The 26,870-nt window shown below is 43.4% G+C and overlaps 1 protein-coding gene across 1 annotated transcript in view; it reads left to right on the top strand.

The window, feature by feature from the left end:
- The window catches only part of CCAR1 (cell division cycle and apoptosis regulator 1), a 2,906,903-nt gene that overhangs the window by 2,171,986 nt on the left and 708,047 nt on the right, over positions 1-26,870 (top strand). The window contains exon 20 of the mRNA XM_044056158.1: positions 12,916-13,158. Within this exon, the coding sequence (XP_043912093.1) occupies positions 12,916-13,158 (243 nt within the window). The remainder of the gene's footprint in view (positions 1-12,915; positions 13,159-26,870) is intronic.

Here is a 26,870-nt window from a genome sequence, read left to right on the forward strand (position 1 = left end):
CTTTTCTTGCCTCAGACCGATGTCAGACAAAGTTAATAATTGCATTTCATGTGGGAAGCAAATACCGCATAAGGATTTCCACTCTTACTGTATACCTTGCTTAGGCCCAGACCACGACGTCTCGGCCTGCCGTTTTTGTGCTAGATTCAACAAACGCATTATTAAGCGTCGGGCGGAGTTCGCCCTTCACTTTTTTGGCAAAAAATTTAATTATATTATGTCGTCTGATACTCCGACTCCAGTTTTGAGCAAAAAACGCAAAGATAATGACCGGCATACGATACCACGCTAAGGCCGACTACCGGTTCTCCGGTACTCAGCGAGGCGCCTACGCAGCCCCTGAGTACCGATGACAATGCATTACCGGTGTCCTCAGTACCCGAGGTCGCAGGCTCCTCGGCCCCCTTTCCTACTACAGATACCGACGCCACTCCTGGCAGGGAAACTCAGAATTTAGACAGGCCTGCCATTTCGCAAAGGGTCTTCAGGCCTTCCTCCTCTATTAAAGCCTTCACTAAATCTAAAACAGCCATGAAAACCAAAAAACAGGTTCCTCAGACACCCTCTCAAGGCACCATGCCTAAAAAACAGATGCTTAAAATGGCTGAGGATTTGATTACTCTTATCAGGGGTCCTCAACCCCCCTCTGACAAAAGGCCCAGATTAAAGGAAGACTACCCTTCCTCAGATCAAGCTTCTATTACCTTAGAGGAAGACTACTCTTCCTCAGATCAAGCTTCTATTACCTCAGAACTATCTGAGGACCAGGATTGTGCCTATTCTCCATTCGAAGACTCTGATGCAGAGGAGTCTATTCCCTCAGTCTCCCCTCCTGAGGACTTCTCCTTTGGGGAAACCCTGCATACATTGAGGGAACACTTTCACTGGGAAGGCCAAGATTACTCGGATTCCAAGAAAAGGCTCAGGGAATTCCTTCTGCTCCCCCAGCATAGGCCTCTGGCTATCCCTCCTGTTTTAGATATATTGGATGATGTGTACACAGAAGCCAGCCTTAATCCTGATTCTTTGCCTCCAGCTCCTGTTAAACCAGACAGGTATTACCGGGCTCCTGATTCTCACCAGTTCCTATATAAAAGCCATACTGCTGACCCAGAAACTATTTCACAGGGTCCCAAGGGAATTAAGGCCTCTACTGCTAAAAACCCATTACCTTCAGAGAGAGATTCCAGATCTTTAGAAAGGTGGGGGAAAAAGGTGTACACCTCGGCCACCTTAATCATGAGGGCATTAAACTGTCAGTTCCATATGTTAAAGTATCAACAGTTTTTGATATCTCAGCTGAAAAGCAAAATGACACAACTAGAACAACCAGATTTAAAAGAGTTGCAGGATTTGTTGCATGGTGCAGAGCAAGTGGGTAAACATACCTTGCAGTGTGGTTTTGATGCTTTAGAGGCCTCATGTAGAGCTGCTGTTACGGGGTCTGTTATACGTAGGCATGCTTGGCTCAAAGAGCAAACCTTACCAGTTCATGTCAAAGCTAAATTATTAGATGCACCTCTTCAAAAAGATGTATTGTTTGGTGTTAAAGCAGAGGAGGTGCTAAAGAAAATGGAGGAAAAAGCGAAATCAATGCAAACAGTGAAAGATTCCCTGCAGGTACAGCCTCCACGGTTCAGCAGAAACTGGCCTTCAGAAAATTGGTCCTTTCCAGCCACGGACAGACCTCAAAGGGGCAGATACAGGCGTCCAAGGGGTAGAGGGCAACCTCAAGGATCTTTCAGAGCCAGACAGTGGCAAGCACCAACCCCAAGAGGTGGAGAAGATAGATCACAGTCTTTTAGAAAGCAGACACTATGACTTCCCCCTACACCTGCCAAGCAAAGCTTTAATGGCAGCACCTTTGGGCAGAAAACTGACATTATTCTCAGAAAATTGGCATATTGTTAGAAAAGACAAATGGATTCTGGACATTATAGACAGAGGCTACAGGTTCCACTTTCACACCCTTCCAAAAATGAGAGGCATGCCAAACCTGCCACAAAATCATAGGGCAGAGACACAAAAACAAATTGCAGCTCTCATGGACATGAAAGCAATTCAAGAGGTACCTGCAAAAGAACAAGGTCAAGGGTTTTATTCCAGACTATTCCTGGTACAAAGGAAAGACAAAGATTGGAGACCTATCTTAGACCTATCCATCCTAAACACATATCTACAGGTGCCAAAATTCAAGATGCTCACATTACAGCAGCTTCTTCCCATGCTGGGCAAGGAGTCTTGGCTGGTAACATTGGACCTCAAGGAGGCATACCTGCATGTCCCTATCAGACAAGATTGCAAAAGATACCTCAGGTTTCTTGCAGGTTCAACCCATTACCAATTCTCTGCATTGCCCTTTGGCTTATCTACTGCACCCAGAGTGTTTACGAAATGCCTGGCATCAGTAATCGCCTTCTGCAGACTACAAGGGATACAAATCTACCCATATCTGGACGACTGCCTGATCCAAGCGGACAGCAAGGACATACTACTGCAGCACCTGGCGTTTGTAATAAAAATGTTGAACTTCCTGGGATACACAGTCAACAAAAAGAAATCAAAACTAATACCCTCTCAACAAATAATTTTCCTGGGTGCCAACTTGGATACAACCACCCAGATGGCCTACCTCACGCCAGACAAGCAAGGGCAACTGTCTCAATACTTCAGAAAAATGGCAACTTACACCAGGCTAACTGCAAGGAAAGTCCTGCAGGCTCTGGGATTCATGGCATCTTGCATCCTACTCATCCCATGTGCAAAGCTGCATATGAGGAAACTTCAATGGTACCTAAAAAAAACTTATGGTCTCAACACAGCCACAGCTTGGAAGCCATTATACCACTCATTCCATGCCTTCAAAAGGAACTTATGTGGTGGGCTCAAGCTTGCCAAAGAAACACAGGTCTTCCTTTCTGTGTACCTCAAGCAACTCAAATCATCACAACAGACGCCTCAGACTACGCCTGGGGAGCACACATGACAAATCAGTGCATTCAGGGAAAATGGGCATGAAAAGAGAAGCTCCTTCACATCAACCAAAAGGAAATGCTAGCCGTGTAAAAGGCTATTATGACCTTCAAAGACCTACTGCATCCAGGCCAGCTATTGATAAGGACAGACAACACCACAGTGATGTGGTACATAAACAAACAGGGGGGAACTCATTCATACCCCTGTGCAGGCAAGCCATGACCCTATGGAACACAGCACTGGAATTGAAAATTCAACTACAGGCACAATTCCTGCCAGGGAAGGAAAACACACTGGCAGACAACCTAAGCAGAAATATGACAGATCCACACGAATGGAAGTTGCATCCTCAAATTTTCACAAAGATAACTCGGGCATGGGGACAGCCAGACATAGATCTCTTTGCTACACACAGAAATTGCCAGTTGAAAAAATTTTGTTCAAGGACCTATCATCCACAGGCCTGGAAAGTGGACGCACTTTCCTTCAATTGGGCAACATTGACAGTCTGTGCCTTCCCGCCTCTTCCTCTGCTGCCCAAAGTTCTATTAAAAGCCAGAGCAGAGAGGCCGAAAATTATTCTCATTGCTCCAGACTGGCCAAGGCAACACTGGTATCCGCTCCTGAAGAGCCTGACACATTCCCACCATGGATCCTACTACTAGTCCTTCTTCTGTTGTCCCAGCACAACTACAAAACTCTTCACAGCCATCTCAAAACTCTAAATCTATCTGCATGGAGAATTCCTTGATTTCACAACAGTTTCTCCTCTCCAAGGAGGTGCAAGATGTCATCTTGGAGGCCAGAAGACCTTCTACTAGAAAGGCCTACTCTGCCAAATGGAAACGATTTTGTGCCTGGAATCAAAAGAAGGGACAGAATCCTTGGGTAATAAATATACCTCAAATTTTACAGTACCTAGCTGAGATGTTAAACAATGGACTTTCCTTCTCCTCCATCAAGATCCACGCTTCAGCCATTTCTGCACAATACAACACAGATCCTCCTTTATTCTCTCATCCTCTCTTAAGGCAGTTCCTCAGAGGGGCAAAGAATATAAAACCCAAGGAAACTAGCAGTCACTGCATGGAACCACAACTTCAGATTGGAAAAGCTGACCCTTCCTCCCTTCGAGCCAGCTTCTTCATCAGAGTTACAGTACTTGTCATGGAAAACAGCCTTTCTTCTGGCTATCACCTCAGCTCGCAGGGTTTCGGAGCTACAGGCCCTCATGGCTGTGCAATCATTCATCATTTTCCATCAGGACAGAGTTTCCTTACGAACCAACCCTACCTTTATGCCAAAGGTAGTATCCAGTGTAGCTTTGAATCAGACTATCCACTTACCTACCTTTTATCCTAATCCACAGAACAAAGGGGAAAGACTACTACATTCCTTGGACATTCACAGACAACTTCGTTATTATTTGGACAGGACAAAGCCATTCAGGAAATCTGAGCAACTCTTTGTGTCCTATGCTGCAGGTGCTCAAGGAAAGGCCATTTCCAAACAGACAATTTCAAAATCGATAGCCCACTGCATACGCTTTTGTTACACATTTCATGGAAAAACTGTGCCTGCATGCATCAGATCCCACTCCACCAGAGCCACAGCTACCTCTGCAGCCTTCCTCAGGGGGGGTCCCTACCAAGGATATTTTGGAAGCTGCCACCTGGAGTTCAGTGCACACTTTCTCCAAGCACTATCATCTCCCACTATACTCTAAATCTAGAGTGGGCTTTGCCACAGCAGTCCTGCAGGGCATCCTAGCCCCTCCTAGTTCCACTTAGTGCCTACCACCCTTACTTAGCTTTGGGATTCTACCCATCTGTTATGACTGCAGCTGTATCCACGATGAACATAGTACAGTTTTGTACCTACCATAAATGTAGATGTTCGAGTGCTCATACAGCTGCAGTCCAGGTTTCCCTCCCTCCAACCCCTCTTAGGACAGGCCTTATGACAAACCCTTTTCATATAACCTTTTGGGGTACTCTTTTATGGTGTATTTGCTTGCAGCTACTGTTTTTGATTTATCAACATTTCATTTTTGCATAACATTATGTTTGCCTTCCTTCTGGGGGCACCTGACATCTGGGGCAAGAAAAACTGAAGAAAATGGCGTCTGCTGCCTCTTTTATACCCCTGCCGCACTGACGTCAGGGAGGAAGCGACGACGACCCTAGACTTTGGAATTCGGCCGACCGAGGACCCGCCTGACTGCAGGATAACCCATCTGTTATGACTGCAGCTGTATGAGCACTCGAACATCTACATTTATGGTAGGTACAAAACTGTACTTTTCAGGGCAGGATCTATGCACTTTCAGTTCTCTGCGCTTCCCTTGGGCTTATCCACTGCTCCCAGAGTTTTCACAAAATGCCTGGCTCCAGCCATTGTTTTTTTGCTGACAAGAAATATTCAAATTTACCCTTAATTTGATGATTGCCTGATTCAGGCAGACAGTCAGGAAAAGCTGTTACAGCACTTGTAAAGGACCTACTGACCTCCCTGGGGTATACTGTCAATGAAAAGAAATCAAAATAAGTCCCCAGACAAAAAATTATATTCCTGGGAGCAAGCATGGACACAGCATCCCAGATGGCATTCCTTACTCCAGAAAAACGAGCTTACCTGACAGACTACTTCTCTCAACTAGCCACCAGAACCCAGTTATTCGCAAGGAAAATCCTGCAAGCTCTAAGGTTCATGGCCTCCTGCATTCTACTCATTCCATATGCCAGACTGCATATGAGGAAACTACAGTGGTACCTAAAAAGCCTTTGGTGTCAACACTGTCAAGACCTGGGAACTATCATACCAGTGATACCTTGTCTAAGGAAAGAATTTCTTTGGTGGGCAGTAGCATGCAACCACAACAAGGGACTTCCTTCTCACAACCCACGCCGCCGAGACCCTCACCACAGGCTATGCCTGGGGTGCACACCTGGACGGCAGGTGCATTCAGGGCCATTGGAGCCCAAATCAAATACATCTGCCCATCAACCAAAAAAGACATGCTAGCTGTTCAGCACGCCCTGACAACTTTCAGACCCCCCCTACTCTCCCCGGGGCCTCTACTGATCAAAACAGACAACACCACAGTAATGTGGCATATCAACAAGCAGGGAGGGACTCACTCTTATCCTCTCTGCAGGCTCGCCATGACCCTTTGGCACACGGCCTCAGCCATGCAGCTACACCTGTTAGCATAATTCCTGCCAGGCTTCCTAAACTTTTGGGCAGACAACTTAAGCAGAAACCTGCTAGACCCACATGAGTGGCAGCTAGACCACAGAACCTTCACCCTTGTAACCCAGAAATGGGGCACCCCGAAGGTGGACCTCTTTGCCTCCCACTCCAGTCATCAGCTCAGCAAATTCTGTACCAGGGAACCTCACAGCAAGGCCTGGAAAGTGGATGTTCTATCCTTCCAGTGGGTAAACCTCTCTGTCTATGCATTTTCCTCTCTACCACTCATTTCAAGGGTACTACTCAAAATAAGGGAGGAAAAACCAAGGGCAATCCTGATTGCCCCAGACTCGTCACGCCAGCACTGTTACCCACTGCTGCGCAGCCTGTCACCCTTGCCACCATGGCACCTACCTCAGATCCCAACACTCTTAACCCAGAGGAATGAAGAATTCATGCATCCCCCCAATTGCAGACCCTCAACCTGGCAGCCTGGCCTATTCCCTGACCTCTCCTCAAGCTGCCAGCCTAAGCAAACAAGTCTTAGATGTTATACATGAGACCAGACACCCCAGCACTAGAAAATCCTATGCTGACAAGTGGAAAAGGTTTTGCACCTGGATCCAGGCTAAGGAAGCTGGAACGGTACAGCCCTCTCTACCTCTCATCCTGGATTACCTCGTAGACCTACTACACATGGGTCTATCCTTCTCTTCTGTTAAAATTCAGGACTAACCCATACTTCATGTGTAAAGTGGTGTTCATTGTGGCTCTCAACCAATTCATTCATTTGCCCACCTTTTTCCCTAACCCACAAAACAAGGGGGAAAAGATTCTGCACTCTCTAGATGTGCACAGACAGCCCAGATTCTATCCGGACAGGACAATCTTTTAGAAAAACTGATCAATTGCTAGTCAGCTTAACAGCAGAGGCAGAGGACAAGGTCATATCCAAACAAACAATCTCCAAATTGATAGCACACTGCATCCTTTTCTGCTACAAACAGCACTGGAAACCGCCCCCAAAGTGGGTCAGGACACATTCCACCATGGCAACCTCCACCTCTGCAACTTTTTGCAGAGGGGTCCCCACCAGGGACATCCTGGAAGCTGCAACATGGATATCTGTGGACTCATTTTGACAAAGAAATGAAGGAAATTTGGGGGCATAAACCTAAGGTTGTGTACAGTAGAGGGCGTAATATAAAGAATATTCTTGAAAGTGTCAACAGAAAACAAGGCAAGCACAGGTCATTAATGTACAAATGTGGTGCTTGCAAGACCTGTATAAATATAAATGATGGTACAAATGTCTTTATAGGAAGTTTTGAACGTACTATAGGATGCCCAGGCAGGTGCAACTGCAACACCACTTAGGCTTGCCACCCCTCAGGTTTTTTTCCGGACTATCAGGAAATCAAACTGATTCTCCGGTAGTCAGGAAAACACTGTACAAACTCAGGTATTCTGTTTCAAAAAGGAAACAGACTATCGGAGTTTGTACAGAAAAGCATAGTAAATCGGCCAAAAGCAGGCGGAGTTTGTAAATCGGCTGATTTACTATGCTTTTTTTTTACAGAAAAGCATAGTAAATCAGCCAAAAGCAGGCGGCGGGAACGAAAAAAGTGGGCTTTCCCATTGAGTGATGATGTCGTGATGTCACAAAATAGGCGGTATGTTGGCAGGAGAGGGGGTTGGGGTGGGCGTGGTTACTGGTGATGCGAGGGGTGTGGCTTTGCTCAGGTTTTAGACGTGAAGGAAGGTGGCAACCCTAACACCACTATGGTGGTTTATTTAGCTATATGCTTATCATGCCCTTGTTTCTACGTAGGCAAGACCAAAAGAAGGCTATGGGACTGCATTACTGAGCACCTTAGAGACATAAAAAATAAAAAAATGAACGAAGCTTTATATGTTCACACTCTAGAATGTCCCAACTACAAGAAATTTTTATTCTTTGTCATTGATAGAGTACAGAGTGACTCTAGGGGTGGGGATGATGAATTAGAATTAGAAGCCAGAGAAACTAAATGGCAGCTGAGACTTGTTGCAAGCCAGGCATAAATTATTATTGTTCAATAGCTCCCTTTTTGAAGCAAAGGGCAGCAGAGGTTTAATTTTAAGTGTACTGTGAAAACACTTATCTGACTCCAACAAACAAATCAAGTATGTTTTGAATTTTTAAGTTTATTTTTAAGTATGTTTTATATTATTATGTTCATTATTAGTACTGTTACTAATATTTTTATCTTGAATGTACCTACTATTGTGGTTTACAGCATGTTATTGTGTACATTACGTATTCAAGGGAACTATGCCTTTAAGTTTAGTCAGGGTAATTTCATTGATGCAAGCAAAGTCATGAATAGTTGCGTAAGTAATTAGAGTATATAAAGGAAGTTGCAGCGTAATTGAGTGACTCTGATGAAGCCAATTCATGTTTTTTGGTGAAAGCGCTTGGTTTTACTTTGACAGCGTTTAATGTTAAATAAACTAGTGTTTCACGCAAATACTGCCTTGGTGGCTCACTTTTCTATTTGTATTACTGTTTACAAATTTTTGAGCCATTTGGCTTGTTTTTTGTCATATTTCTACTGTATTTTTTTTTCATTGCAGCATTTTGGCATACTCTGTCTAGAGGAAGCCTGTAGCACACAGAGTTGTATAGGTAGGAGTTCAAGATTGTCAAGAGTTCATTGCCATCACCAGATGGCGGCAAAGGCATCATTCCTGCTGTTCCAGCATCTTGACAAAGACCAGAGAAGTCTAGTATTCTGTTAAGTACCTAACTATGTTTTTGACTGTTCAGACATGTTATCTAGGGCCACAGGCTCAGGCACATATCTACACAGAATGGATTGTCTGAGACGCTTTCTTCAGGAGAAACTAAAAAAAAAATCAATCTTGGGTGCTCCTTTAAAGGAAGAGATTTTCATTAGGCATCACTGTGGAAGTCCTTTATGATTATGAACCAAACATCCATTCCTCGCTCAGTATCTGGAGTCTCCCCCATTCTTCATCTTTGGTTTGTATTGTCCAGCCCAGAAGAGAAACCTCATTGCTGATTAGGGCAGGTAGTGAAGTGTCACTTTGTCTTGCCATCTCCACTGTGAAGTAGAGTCCTTTAGTCCAGTTTGGGTGGACATTACTTGCAGTACAAAATAATGCCATTTTGGTTTTCCTCTGGACAGATCATGTTCACCAAGGGTTCTACGGCCACTTTTTCTTCATTCTAAAGGCATTGGATGATCTCTGTTCAGCTTGTCTTAACAGCTACAGCAGGTAAACCTGGTACTTCATATTCTGGATTTTAATCCTCCAGAGGGTTATGGTGTCACTGAACATGGTGGACTCTCCTAACACATCACATTCTGGGATTCCTGCTACAGATTCTTTTATTTCAGTCTGGTTTGGCATCACTTCCAGTAAAAGAGGATGTCATTTGAGCTTTTATTCTGACTCTACATTATTCACAAAGGTGTTAGCTGAAGCTTTGCAAGATAAGGAACACCAAGCCTTCATGTAACTACATGAGTGACATCTGGTAGCTTCATCCTGGTGCTTCAGTGGTTGCAGTCTCTTACAGTGATCATAGACTGGGAAAAGTGAGCTCTGATCCCTTCTCAGAGGATTGCTTTCATTGGCATAGAGTTGACACTGTTTAGTATAACACATTTCTTCCCACAGAAAGGATCAGAAAATCATGAATTTAGGCTAGGTAAGGACACAGCAGATGTTCCAGGGATGGACCATCCTGCTTCTTTCAAATTTTAGGGCTGCTGTAATCAACACGGTACATTTGCACACCTAAAGATACAGTTTCTATATGTGAATATAAAGTGTCAATTGCTACAGAGGGACCATTTTTTGGAGTTGTGTAACCTTCTCTTGGTCTTCCATTCCTATAAGACAAACCCTAATAGGTGCAAATGGCAGATGTCTTGTTGGCAGTTTGGGCAGCTTCTCTTGGCTCCTTTGCCGTTTATGAAAAGTTATCCTCCTTACAGAAGGAGTTCCATATTAGCTAGTTGGAGCTACAGGCAGTTGTCCTGCTTCTGAAGACTTTATAAAGAAAGCTCTTCATTGGCCTTTCTTAATACAATGTGATATCAAACGTGTTGCTACACAGTAGTTCTTCGTCTGCATAGAAGGGATGCATATTTGCCAGGGACTTAGAAACATTGGTCTGTCAGATGTTCACGTCCATGAAGAAATTAATAATTAATGTGTTGTCAGAGTCATTGAGAACTGAAGTTCTGTTTGAGTGTTACAAATTCAGCAGCTGTGCCTGGATCAAATGTTGTGGAAGTGCCCATTTAAGAGATTGTCTTGTTCTGCACTTGTGATCACTGTTGTCTTTTATCAAGCTGTCTGCAGCAGGCAAGGGAGAGATAGCTGTGAATGCATCCCCCATCTTTTGACACTGGAGATCTTTGTACTCATTTCTACCATTCCCATTTGATTCCTCTCCTCATCACAAAGTTCATGGAAGTAGGATCAAAGTTAATTTTTGTAACTGCATGATGGCTAAGATGATGTGGTTTCAGGCCATCCTATTCTTAGAGAGGCAAGGTACCCTTTTTGGTCCTAGCAAAGAGTCTCCCTTCTGGTTAGAGTGGCAGCCAACTCCCCCTTAGACCTTGATTCCTGTGCTTGATTTTCTGATTTTGCCATACTCTTGACTGTGATATTCACAGTAATTGAGGCTGCTAAAATGCTTTCTAATATGCGGGTATATTCTACCAAGTAGAAAAGATGTCTGCTGAGGCAGATCAGTACCCCCTTTTCCACCCAAGTCATTTAGTTTTGAGGTCATCCTGATAAACTGTGGTGACATTATAATTATTATAATTTTAGCTTCAGTTATTCAGTGATCATTGTTCATATAATATCTGTTTCTTCCCTTAATGACCTTATTAAGGACAGGATTGTGGCCCAACCAGGTGGTCAAAACATTCCTTGAGAGTGCTACTCCCAGCTCAGCTTTGAAGATTCACCCTCTAAGCAACCCCTCCCCGGTTTGAGCATTGTGATTGACAGGCTTGCCCATCCTACTTTTGAGCCCACTAGTTTGCTGGTATTCTAGCTCCTGGATGAATATTTTTCTGCTAGCTATTATCTTTACTCACAGATTGTTGAAGCTACAAGTCCTCATGTGTGGTCCTTCATGTGGGCTGTATTTCCCTTGAGGCTATCCTAAATTTCCACCCAAAGTGTTTTCCAGATAATCCCAGGATCATCACATACTTTTATTCTCTTGTTTTCTTTGCTGGTGTACAGACCTAGGATATAAAGAGCCTTTCACACTCTGGATGTTCAGTACCAGCTGAAGTTTTATATGAAGCGGGCATATGAATTTAGTGAGATCAGACAGACAGCTGTTTGATTGAAATGTCTACTGCCAAGTGACCCCTTTTCAGGTGACTTGCTAACTCCCTATTTTTTTTTACCATCAAGCAGCTTCATCACCCTTTGGAAAATGGTTTGATTAAAAGCAACTCTACTAGGGGTACTTCAAATTTTTGCATAGGTGTCTGCGATGGAGACATTTTTGAAGGAATGTCCATATGGTTCTATCTTCACATTTTCACTTGTCATTGTTTTCTCAACACTGACTCTAGGAATCTGGCCTCCTTTGATATGTCTATATTTTTGAATTCAACAGTCTAAAGTATGACTTTTTTGGCTTTCTTTTTGATCCTTCTAGACTGGTTCATTTACTGCCTGGCTTTAACAACTGTTAAGTATAAGAAATACTGTCTTACTGTATCATGTGCTTCTATCTCCCTTCACTGGGACTGCCCTTCCTTCCAGCCTTTGCTGTTGGAGCTCCCTTTTTGTTGAGCAGGTATTACCTGTATGTTATTTGTTAATGGTTGCAAGTTGGGACAGAGGGTTAAGTTGCTGTTAATAAACCGCTTCCTTAGGACTGGTATTCTAGGCTTTGATTACATTGCCTAACGGTGATTAGCAAGTCACTTGACCAGGCAGCAGTCCTGGGCTTTTTTCATACTCTGCAATCCTGGGTTGAGTCTGAAAAAAAGGTCCATGGTGATCATTGCCCTATCCCAGTTAGCAAATAATAATCAATTAATTAATTAGTGAAGATGTCATTTTTTTATTATTTTTCTTGATTGACAGGAAGTGTACTTTGCTGAATGATTGGAAAAGAACAGGTATGCTTGGGCGTGGAGTGCTTTTACAATGGGTGAATGATTTCATAGTATGCACTCTTGAGCATTAGAATGTGCAGGAAGAAGAAAATGCAGAATTCTGGTAAATCAAACCAAATTTTTAATCCTCCAGTGAGATTTGCCTTGTAATTCAGCTGATATGAAATATGCTGTCATACCATTTGGACTTTGATCACAAAAAGAAGTGCCTTTGCAATATGATCTGCTTTGTTCACCCCTCCTTGTTTGTTAGTAAGTCTCTGATTAACTTCAAAACTAGGTTGTTCCTCCATATCCTACTTAATGCTGTCACTTCTGACTTTAGTAGCATTTAATAAAAGTAGTGGAAGATATACTGCTGAAAAAGTGACATATGACAGTTATTGTTCGATATGTTAATGCAATTAGAGTCCTATTTACAGTAATGCTTCTCAAAGGTCTGCTGTTAAGCTATGTTTTTTACAAGATTGCACTTAGTGTAATTTGTCCAAAGTGTCCTTTTCCCGTGTCTGTCTAATGTAGTTTTTTGATAATAAATGTATTTCTTACAGTGTACATTGCTCAACATTTACAGGTTTCCTTGTTTGCGGAGCTTTTCAATGAAATGCTGCAAAGGGATTTTGGATATAGAATATACAAAGTACTGATAGGGCTTCCAGACAAGGATGAGAAGAAAGAAAAGGACAAAAAAGGCAAGAAAGATGAAAAAAAGGAGAAGAAAGAAGAAAAAGATGAAGAAAATGTAGAACCAAAAACTAAAAGGAGAAAGTCTACAGATGACAAAGAAAAAAAAGATGATGAAAAGGAGGATAAAAAGGTATTAATTCTGTTTAGTATCTAGAAGATAGTTTAAAAAATTGAGATAACAGTAAAATGAAGTTGTTTTCCATTCTTGACATTTGAATTTTGGTAATGGAGATTAGGATAAGACTTTTTGTATTAGTCTGCGAACATTTGTGCAGACCAGTCTAATCTATCATACTGTAGGCTGATCGTCCATATTGCTATGGACATCAAACTCTGTGCTGGATTCTTGTAAATCATTGCAGAATAGCTTGCATCAGATTATTTTGCCTTTTCTATCTAATTTTATGTAAACCACATCAAATATCAGATTAAACAACAACCATGGGTTCTTTTTAAGGCTTGAGAAAAATTATAATTTGATAACTTTGTTGTACTTGTAGATACCTCAGTAGCCTTTGATAAGGTTGACTATAATTTTCACTTTAATTCTTCTTCTTTTAGCTTTTTCCGGTTAGGGGTTGCCACAGCAGATCACCTGCCGTGCAAGATTGGCAGTGGAGTTTTACAGTGTCGAGTTGCCAGCCCAGCGCCCAACCTTCAACAGAAGGCACACACACGCACACACTCACACCTAGGGCCAATTTAGAGTGTCCAATCCACCTACAACAGATCTTTTGATGTGGGAGGAAACCGGAGCACCCGGAGGAAACGCACGCGACCACAGGGAGGACATGCAGACTCCGCACAGAAGGCACCCCAGCCGAGAATTGAACCAGAGAACCTCTTGCTGTGAGGCGGCAACACTAATCGCTGCACCACTGCGGCCGCCCCATAATTTTCACTTTAATACTTTGCCTTAATTTAAGATGGGATTTTGGAACCATGCTTACGTGGCCATTGAATGTCAGAATAGTTTGATCGAAGCAGTGCAGTGTGTCCTGAAGTCGATTAACAATATAACAGGGGCCAGTTGATGCAACTGGGATGACAGGAGCCAGTTAATGCAACTGGGATGACAGGAGCCAGTTAATGCAACTGGGATAAATTAGTTAGGAAATGCTCTGGCAAAATCCCTACAGTCTATGAAATAGCTGTCTCAGCATGATGATGGTCATGTGGCCCAATGAGTCCAGTGTTGTGCAAGTATCTTGATTGCAACTACTCTCTGATGTACAATGATACTTAGCTATGAGCCCTAATAAAAGCTTTATTGCAAAGTCTCTACCAATTTATATGTATGAATGGGAAGGAAATTGGTGTATAGGACAGTCAGAAAGGGGGAAGAACATACTGAGAAATGAAAGGGAAAAGTGGAATTGGGGGATGAGGAAGCAGAAGTGTGTGTGTGTGTGTGTGTGTGTGTGTGTGTATATATATATATATACACATGTGTGTGTGTATATATATATAGATATATATATATATATATATATATATATATATATATATATATATATACATGTGTGTATGTATATATATATATATATATATATATATATATATATATATACATGTGTGTATGTATATATATATATATATATATATATATATATATATATATATATGTGTGTACTATTATCCATTGAATTTACACTTTAGCAAATGTAAGTTTCACGTGTCCAGTTTCGCGAAAGTGTATGTCTCCGAAAATGCACTTTCGCGAAACCACAGTTCAAATTTAAAAAAAAAACTGACTTATGCAGGGGAACAAGCCCCCCTGCACCCCCACTACAAATATATACCAACTCCGAGATCGCACTACAGTGGGGAAAAGGGAATATTCTCTTATCCCCACTGTACCATGCTCTACAACAGCAACCTCGGTGAGCTGTAGTTTCGCGAAAGTGCATTTTTGGAGACATGCACTTTCACGATACTGGACTTGCGAAACTTAGTTTCGCTAAAATGTAAATTCGATGGGTCAAAGTATGTATGTGTATATATATATATATATATATATATATATATATATATATATATATAGTGATTGCATTTATATATATATATATATATATATATATATATATATATATATATAAATGTGTGTGTGTGTGTATGTGTGTGTATATATATATATATATATATATATATATATATATATATATATATATATATAAATGTGTGTGTGTGTGTGTGTTTTATATATATTAGGACAGATGCCCATTTTCCTTTTTTCCCCAGGAAGGGGGGGGGTAATAAGGGAAAGGTGTGGACAGGAAAGAAGGTATAGGGACGGTAACATGAGCAAGCAAACAAACGGGAAGTGCTGACCCAAGTAGAGAGGGAGGGAACACAAAAGAGATAAACAGAGGGAAGAATATGGTTTTTGAAGGGACTGGAGCACATACAAAGGTGGAAAGGGGAACGCCATAATTGGGGATAGGGAGGGGTAACATATGATGGTTGCAGTGCCCAGTACTACACCTAGTCAGAGGTCAGTCGCCCAGTGGACAAGGCCAGGCAGCAGTACAAATCTGACCGTCACAAAAAGACGAGCTCCAGGCAGCCACTGCATATGTCAGGATGCCTGTCCACCAATGCGGTCACCAAATACTCCAACTCCTACCAGGTTGCTTACTGTAACCAAAGGGTGGCATCCCTAGCTGGAAGGCCTACACCTTTACCTATAATAGATCATTGGAGACAATCACTGATCTCTCCAGTTCATCCCCACTAAGTGACCTGTGTCACCCTGCAGAGAGACAGTCATGGAAATAGCTGAAGACCCAGCATGGAGTGGTAGGGCATGTCATTTAGTAAGGTGACCATTGCTACATAACAGCCTCAGCTGTGGCTGACTTTGCGTAAACCAGCAACATAAGTAAAGAAGCAAAACAAAAACAGTTAAAAAACAGGCCAAAGATAGAGAGAGAGATGTGAGGAAGTTAACAGTACTGTGCAATTCCTTTTGGTCTAAACATATCTGGATATGTAAAATGGTGTTACATGTCTAATATGTTGCTAGGAATTCATTGCCAGTGTAAACAATACACCTCCCAGACTGAATGGCATTAATGTAGATGGTGTACCACAAAGGGGCAGGATGACCTGATGGCTAAGCAGTCTTCCTGTGTGTATGTTAAAAGGACAGTGCATGTGGTGCATTGAGTGACCACAGGGGGCATGGAAGGTAGATTGAGACACCTCCAGTGCATTGTTGTGGCCAAGGGACATAAAAGGAGGTGTTATACATGGCCTTCTGTACAGAGGCCTGCTGGGCAACTTGTAAATCATACCATCTGGATAAAGCTGATGATAAATCAATGCCATGCACAGGGCCACATACCACTGTTAATCATGTAATGTAACATATGTCAGCCACCAGTACACAATATAATTTGCTCCGGTGAGGCATGCCCATAGTATGCAAGGTATAACTGACCCTGGCAGAGGGTTTGCAACGGTGAGGGTATGCTTTATCTCTGGAGCAGGCAAACCAGTGTATGGCAGGGCTGTGGCAGTAGGCATACTAGTGTAGGGGAGAAAACGCACAGCTGTGATGCAGAGTATGAGACATGGCAAGCTGGAGGAAATACCCATATGCAGGCCTATGTTCAGTAAACTGACATCAGTGGCGCTTTACAGAGATTGAGTGGGAAGGAGGGCATGGCAGCATGCGTGCTCAATGTATGTGTGTCAAGAGGCATCTAATAGTGATAGAGTTTCCACTGCCAGCAACTAACAGTGCACAATTCTGCTGCAGCCATCTAAAAATATGTATCCATCTTTAATATCACATGTATAAATGTATCCCTGCATCTGGAGAGTGTTTTCATATGTCTCTGACATGCCACTCTATTGCCCTTAATCTTTTCAGCTGCGGAAACATAAAAAAAGAAAGAAAAGAAACATGTCCATGAATCAAATGTCCTGCATATGTCTGAGCAATTAAAAGTAAATTACGATGCAATGCACCTATCATGCACTCCTCCTTTAAACTTCTGGAATAATTTCTTTACCCTTCACTTCCCACTGGTGAATAAGGTTAAGGTGGTATCTCTTCAGGTTGCTGTACTGATGTGTGTGTTCTTCACTAGTTCGAGTGATTCCTGTGGCATCACTGATCACCGTGGTAAGTCAGTACCACACATCCACCTTGTAAGATCTCACTTGCAGTTATTCCTCTGTTGTCAGTACAGGAAATAAAGGTTTTATTTAGATTTTTTTTTACACCATCTCTGTACCCTGCAAACAGTCAGCACCTTCAGAAGTAAAGTAATCGTTACTTCACAGGTCATATTCTTGAGGAAAGCAGTAGAATATTCATTTTGATGCTCATTGCCATCATCACTTGATGCATATCGACAGGCAGAAAGTCAGCATGACAGTGAATGATGCCATGATTAGGTCAGGGGGGAGCTTGTCTTCATGACATTAAATTGTTCCTTGTTACATGTGGCCAGCTGATGGGTTCCACATAATATACTCAGGAATAACTTGCAGTAGACCTTGTCTTCCTGCTGTGTTGAACTCCTTCAAAGTCCAGGGAGCACACAGCACTGGACAGTGCCCATGTTATTACCATACCTCTTGTTTGTTTGATCCTTTTCTTTTTTGGAAGGGGTGCAGCAACATGCAGACAAGTACATAGGAAACACTTGTTGCAGACCACTGCTAATGGCAATGGACAGAGTACAGGTGCTGAGAGTTCCAACCATCTGCATTTGTGGTAGATATCAAATATTGGATGGCATGGGCATAATACATGGACCACATGTGCTGATATAGTAACATTCACCCATGCTTGCCATTGTAAGTTTCTCTAAGCAGTACTTGTCATTTTGGTATCATAAAGGCACACCTACGATCAGCTAAAGGCAGCTTGCCCCATGACTGTCAGTTGTGGAGATGGCCTGTGTTGCACAGTCTGTACTCATTTGGGAAAGTAGGATGGGGTATTATGTTGTGGCTTTGGTAGATATCCATGGCTGTTCACTTAACATCAGTATATGGTCGCATTTACAATGTGAGATGTATGCTAAGGACAGAAAGTGAATGAAGAAGTTCTGTCAAGGAGAGAGACTTGAACACTGTCAGTGAATCCTCCTACCTAACAAGACCAATCTGGCCTTCCACGACTGTACATGGTGGAACCTTGTCATCACTGTAAATGCTGTTGGTGGTCATAACAGAACAGTGCAGTAAGTGTGCTTGTCGGGCAAGTAACTTGACCCACTTTACCCTCAACAAAGCCACTGCACTTGTAAGGAAGAAGATGGCCATGGGTGGGTTGGGAAGGTTTGCCTGCAGAAACAACACTCAAGGACATAGAAGAATTCCTGGCATCACTGTCTGAAGTAACAGCCCACTCCTTCATACCCAATGGAGGACTGGACTTTGGAGTGGAACTTCACCCACCACCATGGGTGTCTGTGGTTGGGTATACCTTTACATATTTGTGATGTAGTGCAACATGCCAGTGCTGTCTTGCATGTTGAAAATGGTCATGTAATCCATACTGGCAATTCTGGGCTTAAGCTACCACAGGAGTCTTACAAGGGATGTGGGCTTATATTCTTTGCACATTGTACTGTTTTACACTTATCACAGCAATGGAATCTTGGATTGTCACTAAGTAGCAATGCACACTGCAGTGTTCGTCTACTTGTGCAAGTGTTTTGGTGCATGGGTTTTCCACTGTGGATGTCTGCATGCCTGATGTTGGGGAAGCATCTAAACACGATTATCACAGCAGCCAAAACATGGTGCAATCTGCAGCCATAGTACCACTGTTAAGGACATTACCCTCTTCTTTCATTGACATGGCTCCATTGCCTGTGCAAACCCACCCCTCAGTGACCACTTTAGGGTAGGAATTAGTATAGCATTTGAGGGAGCACCATTTTCCCCTGCTCCTCCAGTTAGCAGAAGATGCCGGCAGTTCTGTTGAACATGGCAATGGCAGTAGAGAACACTCCCAAACTGAGTGTTTTCATCACCTATGCACTGCAGATGTGAAGGAGAGTGGTACAGGTACAGACTGATGCCACCGCTTCTACTGCAGAGCTGACGGTTGTAGTGCGTGGGTTATGAGATGACACCAAAGAAGGCTTCTCCTTTTTAGGTAGCATTTTCAAAGCATTCCATGGAGAGTCTATATCTTTCAGGGGTCGTATGTACTACTGCATGCTGGGGACAGTACTGTTCATGTGTCTATGCCTCTTCTGTCTCCAGTGAGATGACAGTCAAGTTCCAGTAGTGCCACTTCCTCCATGCCTACTACCATTGTTGTAGGTGCTGCAACTCTCTGGATGCACATGCATATTGATTGTTCATGCTGTCCAACCATGTGGCACCACCTGCCATTCTGACTCGCAAAGCACACCATCCTCTGTGCCAGCTTCTTTTTCTGCCAATGACTTTCCTTAAAGGGAACACCTTTGGGGATGGGGATGTGTACAGATGAGGCACATACCTACTGAGACATACCTTAGATTTCTCATAGGATGAGATGCACAGCGTGACAACATCTGCATGGGCTGTGTCTGTCTCTCGTACTCTGACCAACCCCCATCCACCTCTGAACACCTACCTCACACTGAAGAAACCAGTCCTTTTTGAATAGTCTTCCATGCTCACCACACTAACCAGGCTTTGACACATATGAAAACACATTGCATTAGCATCCTCTGGCCACAGTGCCCATTGCAAACCACTGTCACTGTGTCCAACCTCACCTTTGAATATGCTGACAGTGGTGCCCTGCCCTCAGTGCTTTGTTACCAGGGTAGCTTGTGTCTGATGCACAGTGTAGCCAGTCCATGCACTGTGTAGCATAGCCTGGCTGCAGTATTGTATACATCAAGATGGCAGCGCCTCATGTGGCAGCAGCCTCTCTGTCACCTGATGTGTGTTTTGTGTGCTGTGGTCTGTTTTGATCCATTGGGCATGGTTGAATGTTCTCCATGGTGTTCATGTTGCTTTGTTTTTGTTGTTGGAGTTGCTGGACTGAGATCATAACTGTAAATGGAAGTCTGGGCTTTCAGTAGCGAGTTGAGTGAGGTCCAGAGCACAGTAGACTGGTTTCAGACTCTTAGCTGGTGGATTATATTTTTGGAAGTCTGGTGCTGGATTTTGCTGGGTCGGAAGGAGCTGGATTGGATTGGATCTAGAGGCTGCTGATGACTGCCGGAATGTCTGAGATGGAGCTGGTGAGATTTAAGAGTGGATGGTTGAATGGGTGGGGCCATTCAGAGCATTCGTGCTGGTTGCAAATGGCAGGGGTCTGGATTTTGTCTGTCAGTTTTTGTTTTGTTTGATTGGATTTGGTTGGTGGTGTTGGAGACGACCTGTCATGACCTGACTAGGACTTGGGATGCTGCTGGTGTGGAGAGAATGATGGTGGGATCGGGACATAGTGGATTGCTGTAGTCCGTGGGATCAATGGTGAATGGTTGCTTCTGTGCCTACTGTTGGACTCTGTCACTGTTGTAAATGTTGTTGTACTTTTGTTCTGTGTTGCTTTGTTTTGCTTTTGTTGCACTTGAGCTGGAGAAATGAAATTTCATTCAGCTATACAGTTGTGTATGGTCTGAATGACAATAAAGTTACTTTTCACTTTTTTTTTACTTGACATCATTGCTATTGTTATGTGTAATCTGGTCCGTAGGTGTAAACCAGATACTGCCTCTTTGCCAGTGACACAGTATAAAGTGCCTTGATCCACCTCACATTATCCTCTGCAGATTAGTCCTCTATAAACTCCTAGCCATGCCCCTTCTCCACTGCTGGCTGTGGTAAATCCTCTCCTCTGATAGCATCATCCTAATGCATCTGTCTGCTTACCAACATGTTGTGTGACACTGTGTATACAGGGAATAGCTTGCTGTATGTTTCCAGAGCATACTGCAGCACACCACCAGAAGCATCTAAGTAATGGAAGTGGACACTCATCACTCTGAGCACATGTTCGGCAGTGGTGCATGTCTGTAGCAGTGTGGAGTTGTTTGCATTTTCTCCCATGGTCTGTAAATTTCATATGGGTGGCAACTGCGGCTGCAGGGCATGTCTGGCGTCATCACTAAGATGCCACTGAAGGAGGAACATTACTCACATCTGTAAAATAAGTTTCATACCTTTGCCGGTTGTGGGAATTGTGGACATTACCATGTTGGGACACATTTTGTTATATCCTGTGCATTGCAGGCCAACTGCCAGTTAATGGAGTGGAAACCCTTACAGTTGATATATGCTGTTGTCTGTATGCCCTTGATTGTGATGTGGAAGCAGTCGATGGCACCAAGTACGTCAGGGAAATAAGCTGTGTCATAGAATGCCCACATGGTGGTGTATCTCTCTTGTGTGGTAGCATATGCTCCTCCATGTTCTATAGCATGACATTCAGAAAGTGTTGTAGAATCCATGAGGCATATGCCTTGGAAACACCCATCGTGTTCCTTTATGGTCAGTGGAAGGTCCCGGGAACAAGGATAGTTAATGTTATTCATACCTTTATTGTCCACAGGAATGTGAATTTCATGTATCCCATGAGTCTTTGTTTTAAGGCTGCACGTTTACCAATTCCTGTTAAGTCAGTCTACTGTTTCTGTGTTGTGAGAAGATGGAAGGTTAAGCTCAGCTGGATCCTTGAGTTGCACAAAGAGCAATAATGTGTACTATCAGTATTGCTGGCTGTGAGGACTGCATCAAACATCTGCATTTCTTACTGCTACTACTAAAAATATTGTCATGATCTGTGTCTGTTTTCACCAGGATTTTATACAGTACAGCTATATCGATGGCCAAAGCTGATTTCATGTTTTTTATGTTTCTGAATCACTCTAAGCCATTTACTCTCATTTGCATTCAGTTTGTAGTATAGAATTGACATGGTTATATTTATTTTATTTTTTATTAGTCTGTGAATCGATACATTATCATTTATTTATATAATTTTATTTGCATCAACTAACATTATACAATGTTTAGATACATGATTCACCATATTCTTTGTATTGTTTACACATATCCTTCACAATTAGTTCATTATTTGCTAATCTCATTTAGTTTTTAGTATTCATATATGTGTTTATCTCTGAGAATTGTCAATGTGTTTGGATGTTGCACAAAGTATGATAGCAGTTGTTGGTGATGGTTGCTTTAAAAATTTTGGCGCCAAATATAAATGCTTTTAACCTTTTTTTTCATATATAAGGTACATCACATGATGCTGTATTTAATTATCTAAGGAATTCTTTACCATCTTAGACAAAAGCGGTTATATTTTAAAGTTATTTAATAAAGTCGGATTTTAATTTATTGGTTGGCTTTACTTTGTTGGCTTACTGTACGGAAGCCTGCTAGGCTAGTTGGAGTTTAAATTTTAGGTTGTTGTCAGTTGTGACTCCAAGGAGTTTGGTGTGCTGGTCAGGTTCAATTTTAGTTTTATTGGCTGGGTAGATGGTGAAGGGGGGGAGAGTTATCAGGAACTTTGCTGTTAGTGAAGAGCATAAGCTTTGATCTGATGTCGTCAGTCTTCATTTATCCTTGACGTATGGGACTCTGTTCTGTCTCTAGAAACCATCTTTGCTATTATAACAGCTCCCACGGACTCTCGAGCTAACTCCCTACTCAGAGTGCCCCTCTTTAGATTACCTCAGGTCTCGTTTGCCGCTGTTCTCTTAAGGACACGTCAGCCGAACTCTCTTTGAACTAAGTGCAGTTTCATTATTTTCTGATATTAATATTTGAAAATTTCTTAATCTTTTTTCCTCTTGCTTAGTTAAGTTCATTTATATCTCACCTTTGCTAACTCTTCTGGTTACCTCGTTCTTTTCTACCATCGCTGATGATTTTTCCTGTTAAACTTCGTTTTTTTTATCGAGTGACTGTACTGTTCTCTTCCCTCTTTTACCTTGTGGTATCTGTCCTACCATCACTGGTAGTGCTATCCCTTTGCCCCTACCTCTGGTAGTTCTGGCCTACCATTGTTGGTAAGCCTTTTCTCTCTCTCCTTCTGTGTGTGTGTGTGTGTGTGTGTGTGTGTGTGTGTGTGTGTGTGTGTGTGTGTGTGTGTGTGTGTCTAGTGTGAGTGTCTTCTGCCTTTGATTCCCTTTTTATCAGTCAACATGGCAGATAAGAGTAAAGGTACAACAGGCTTTAAACAATGTTCTGGTTTTGGAAGAAAAATGCCCAGTTCTGATGGACATTTATCTTGTGTTTACTGCTTGAACCTGGTGCATTTGCAACAAGAATGTGATGTCTGTCAAGTAGTTAGTAACCGGGCCCTCGTAGAGTGGAAAAATAAGCTGATTTTAAAAGCTCTGATTAAAACACCTTTTGATGAGGCTTTGTCCAGTCAGCCCAGGACTTCAAAATTGGACGTGTCTTCTCCTTCATCTTCCTTTTCCCCTTCCTCCAAGACTGAACATGCTAAGAAGAGGAGTCTCTTGGTGCCGGCATCCCCTTCAAGCCCCAGCACATAAGAGATCAAAATCTTTGACTCCCACACCTACTGCAGGACCAAAGTTGACTACCAAAAAATCTATTGAACTGTCCTCTTCTGTTCCAATTGTAGTAACAAGCTCTGCACCTCAAGTTTCAGTGCTGTGTACCTCAGCGCCGGCTGTTCATGTCACCTCGCCTTCTTCGTTGCCAGCTATGGTGCTGACAGTATTTTTGGAACTGGTTCTTTCCACGGTGCCGCAAGCACCGGTGAAGCCACGATTCTTTTCGGCTCCCAGAAGTAAGTATTCCCCCTGAGTAGATCCCTTTGTGGGACAACTTCCTAGCCCCTTTTTAGAGAGACCAGAATCCCCTTCAGCCTTTTTGGTCTGTTCTTCTTGAAGTCTGATGGGAATCGACATTGTGAGGTTGGTGGATCAGTTCCTCATGGGGAGGGGTCTTTCAACCTCTTCCCAGGTTTCACTCTCTTCTGGAGATAGGACTTTTTCTCCAAGGACTTCAGCAGACATTCCTCCTCTAACCTCCATTGAGGCTTTAGAGATCATGACTGTGATTTCCCCAGTTCCAGCTGTTCTGGTGCTGACAGCCCTTGTGCCTTCAACCCCAGTGTCTGCCCTGAGTTCATCAGATATTTCGGAACAGATGGACTTCCTGGGTCATATCTCCACTGCCTCATTCGTGGGCTCTTCCTCGACTCCGACCTTGATGGCGATTTCCTCGGAGTGGGGTGGGACCTTGGTTCCGAAGTTATCCTTCCTGGTTCTCTTGGGGGGGGGGGGCTTGGCCTCTGTGTGTTCTCTGCCAATTTCTTCCCCATCAGAGCATTTTCCTGGGATTCCCTCTGGTCCAGAGCTTCCACCAACCTCCACACCCAGACAGGGAGCATCGAAGCTGCAGGACACCCCTGTACAAAGCCTTACCTCTTCCGAGTACTCGGCAGTATTTCCCACTGATGAGGTGCCTCGGAAGAGGTCGTGTAAGAGGAAACACCTTGATTCCCCGGAGGAATCTGTCACAAGGGACGTGGACTTTGATAATGGGAAGGGTCCCCCCTGGTCACCCCAGAAGATGTCTCCTTTGGAGACATTTTTGAAATATTAAATCAGGGCATGGCTGAAAGCCCCAAGACCCATCCCAAAGGAGTCTTGTTTACCTGCAAGCTTTCAGTGCTCACCCATCAACCTCCTGGGTGACCCCACCTGCTGATGATCTTATTAAGTTGATCGCACAGCGGGCATGAAAGGCCCCCGATTCCCTAGAGCCAGTGTCCAGGAGACCAGATAAAATCCTTTCAGTTCTAGAGGACCATCAGCATTGGACCAAAGGTGTAGTACTAGATTCCATAGAGCCAGTCTCCAGGAGACCAGATAAAATCCTTTCAGTTCTAGGGGACCATCAGCCAGAGGTGTAGTAGTAGATGCCATGGTGGTTGTGGCAGGCACCAAGAAGGAACAAGCATAAGAGTGTTCCACCATTCATCCCCCTAACCGAAAGTCTAGGGCGATGGGCAGGTTTGGGAAGCATGCCTGCACTTTTTCAGCCTTTGCCTTACAGTCATTAAATTTCATGGCACACTTTACTAGACTTTAGAGGGATCTGATCAAGGAGCTCTCGGATACCCTTGCAGGAGCTGTGTCTAATGAGGTACAGGATAAAGTAGGCTCCCAGCTTGCTATCCTGGAGCCTATCTCTAACGCGTCCATGAGGCTTATTGCTCATGCAGTGGAAGGGATGACTAGGGCAGCAGGTTCTGGCAAAGCCATAAGGAGGCATGTCTGGATGCGCTTGTGTGAATTTGCAGAGTCATTTAAGTCTTCATTCGTCAGCACCACGTTTGATGGATCTTCCCTTTTTGGTCCCAAAGTCAGATAACTTGGCCAGGTGTGAAAAGTATGGAAAAACCCTATCTGCCGTGGGCGTATGTTTCTCTGCTCCCCAATGCTCCTATTCCAGGAACCAGTGAAGCAGAAAAATGTGGTTCAAGGAAACCCAAGAGCCTTTCCAGGACACGTGATACTGACTGTTTTCGTGACAGAGGGGAGAGCTATAATGGAAGATGCCAACCTCGTGGCTCCAGGGACTCCTTCTAAGAGAACCCCTACCATCGCTCCTGAAGGGAGGCCCGATTGCTTGCCTCTGAAGGCAGTTGGGGGGAAAACTATCCTTGCACCCTCTAACATGGGAAAAAATAACCACAGATACTTGGGTGCTAATGATCATTGCCAGAGAATACTACAATTCCCTTCATTCTCACTCCAAAAGCAAGAAAAAGAAGAATCCCCAATGTTCCACCCAATTAGAGGGATCAAGCAGCTCTGGAAATTCAAAAGTTGCTGAGTCCTCCAGGAATTCCCACCAGACCAGATGATAGGATCCGGATTCTACTCAAGATTCCTTTTAATGCCAAAAAAGACGGGACTGGAGACCAATTTTGGATCTCAGCATTCTGAACAAGTTTGTTCTGCAGACCAAATTCCGGATGGTCATGGTTCAGTCTGTTCTTCCCTTCTTTAGGGTAAGACAATTGGATGTGCTCTGTAGACCTCCAAGACACGTATTACCACATAAAAATGGACAAGTGCTCCAGGAGGTTCCTCCACTTCTGGCTGGGGAGCCAGTCATTATCAGTTCAAAGCTCTGCCCTTTGGTCTCGCCACAGCTCCCTAGGTGTTCACCAAGTGTATGGCCCCAGTAACAGTTCATCTTAGACTGCACGGATTCCGAGTATTTCCATATTTGGGCGGCTGGCTCCTTACCACTTCCACCAGGCATCTACTCGAACAGACAAGAAATTTCATCCTACACTTTTGTCCTCATCTAGGTATAATGGTAAATCTCACCAAATCTCAGTTAAGTCCAACTCAACAATTGGATTTTATAGGAGCCTGTTTGAATAAAACTTCTTGCATAGCCTCCCTTCCTCTTCACAGGCTGCATAAGATAAGATCCCAGGTGGACATTATTCTTTCCAATGACAATGTTCCTGCTGTGTTAGTTCTACATGCTCTAGGATCCATGGCAGCAGCCATCACATTGGTTCCACTAGCAAGGTTTCACATGACAATTTTGGAGTGGCTTCTTGCCTCCCAGTGGTCCATCCTCACTCATCCCCTGACTCATCTCATAAGAATTACCAGCTGTTGCAGGAAGGACTTATCTTGGTGAATGGAATCCGAGTAAATTCTTTTAGGCCAACCATTTGTTTCACCCCAACCCAAGGCCATCGTGACCATGGACGCCTCCCAGATCGGGTGGGGAAGATATTATCAGGGAAGAACAGTACAAGGCACTTGGTCGCCAATAGAGGCCAATCTGCATATCAATGTTCTGGAACTGAGGGCAGTGCTTGTTAGCATCGCAAGCTGCCTTCCCTTTATG

Source organism: Protopterus annectens, chromosome 14.part0, assembly GCF_019279795.1.
Source record: "Protopterus annectens isolate FY-2018-M chromosome 14.part0, PAN1.0, whole genome shotgun sequence".
NCBI classification, from domain to species: domain Eukaryota; kingdom Metazoa; phylum Chordata; order Ceratodontiformes; family Protopteridae; genus Protopterus; species Protopterus annectens.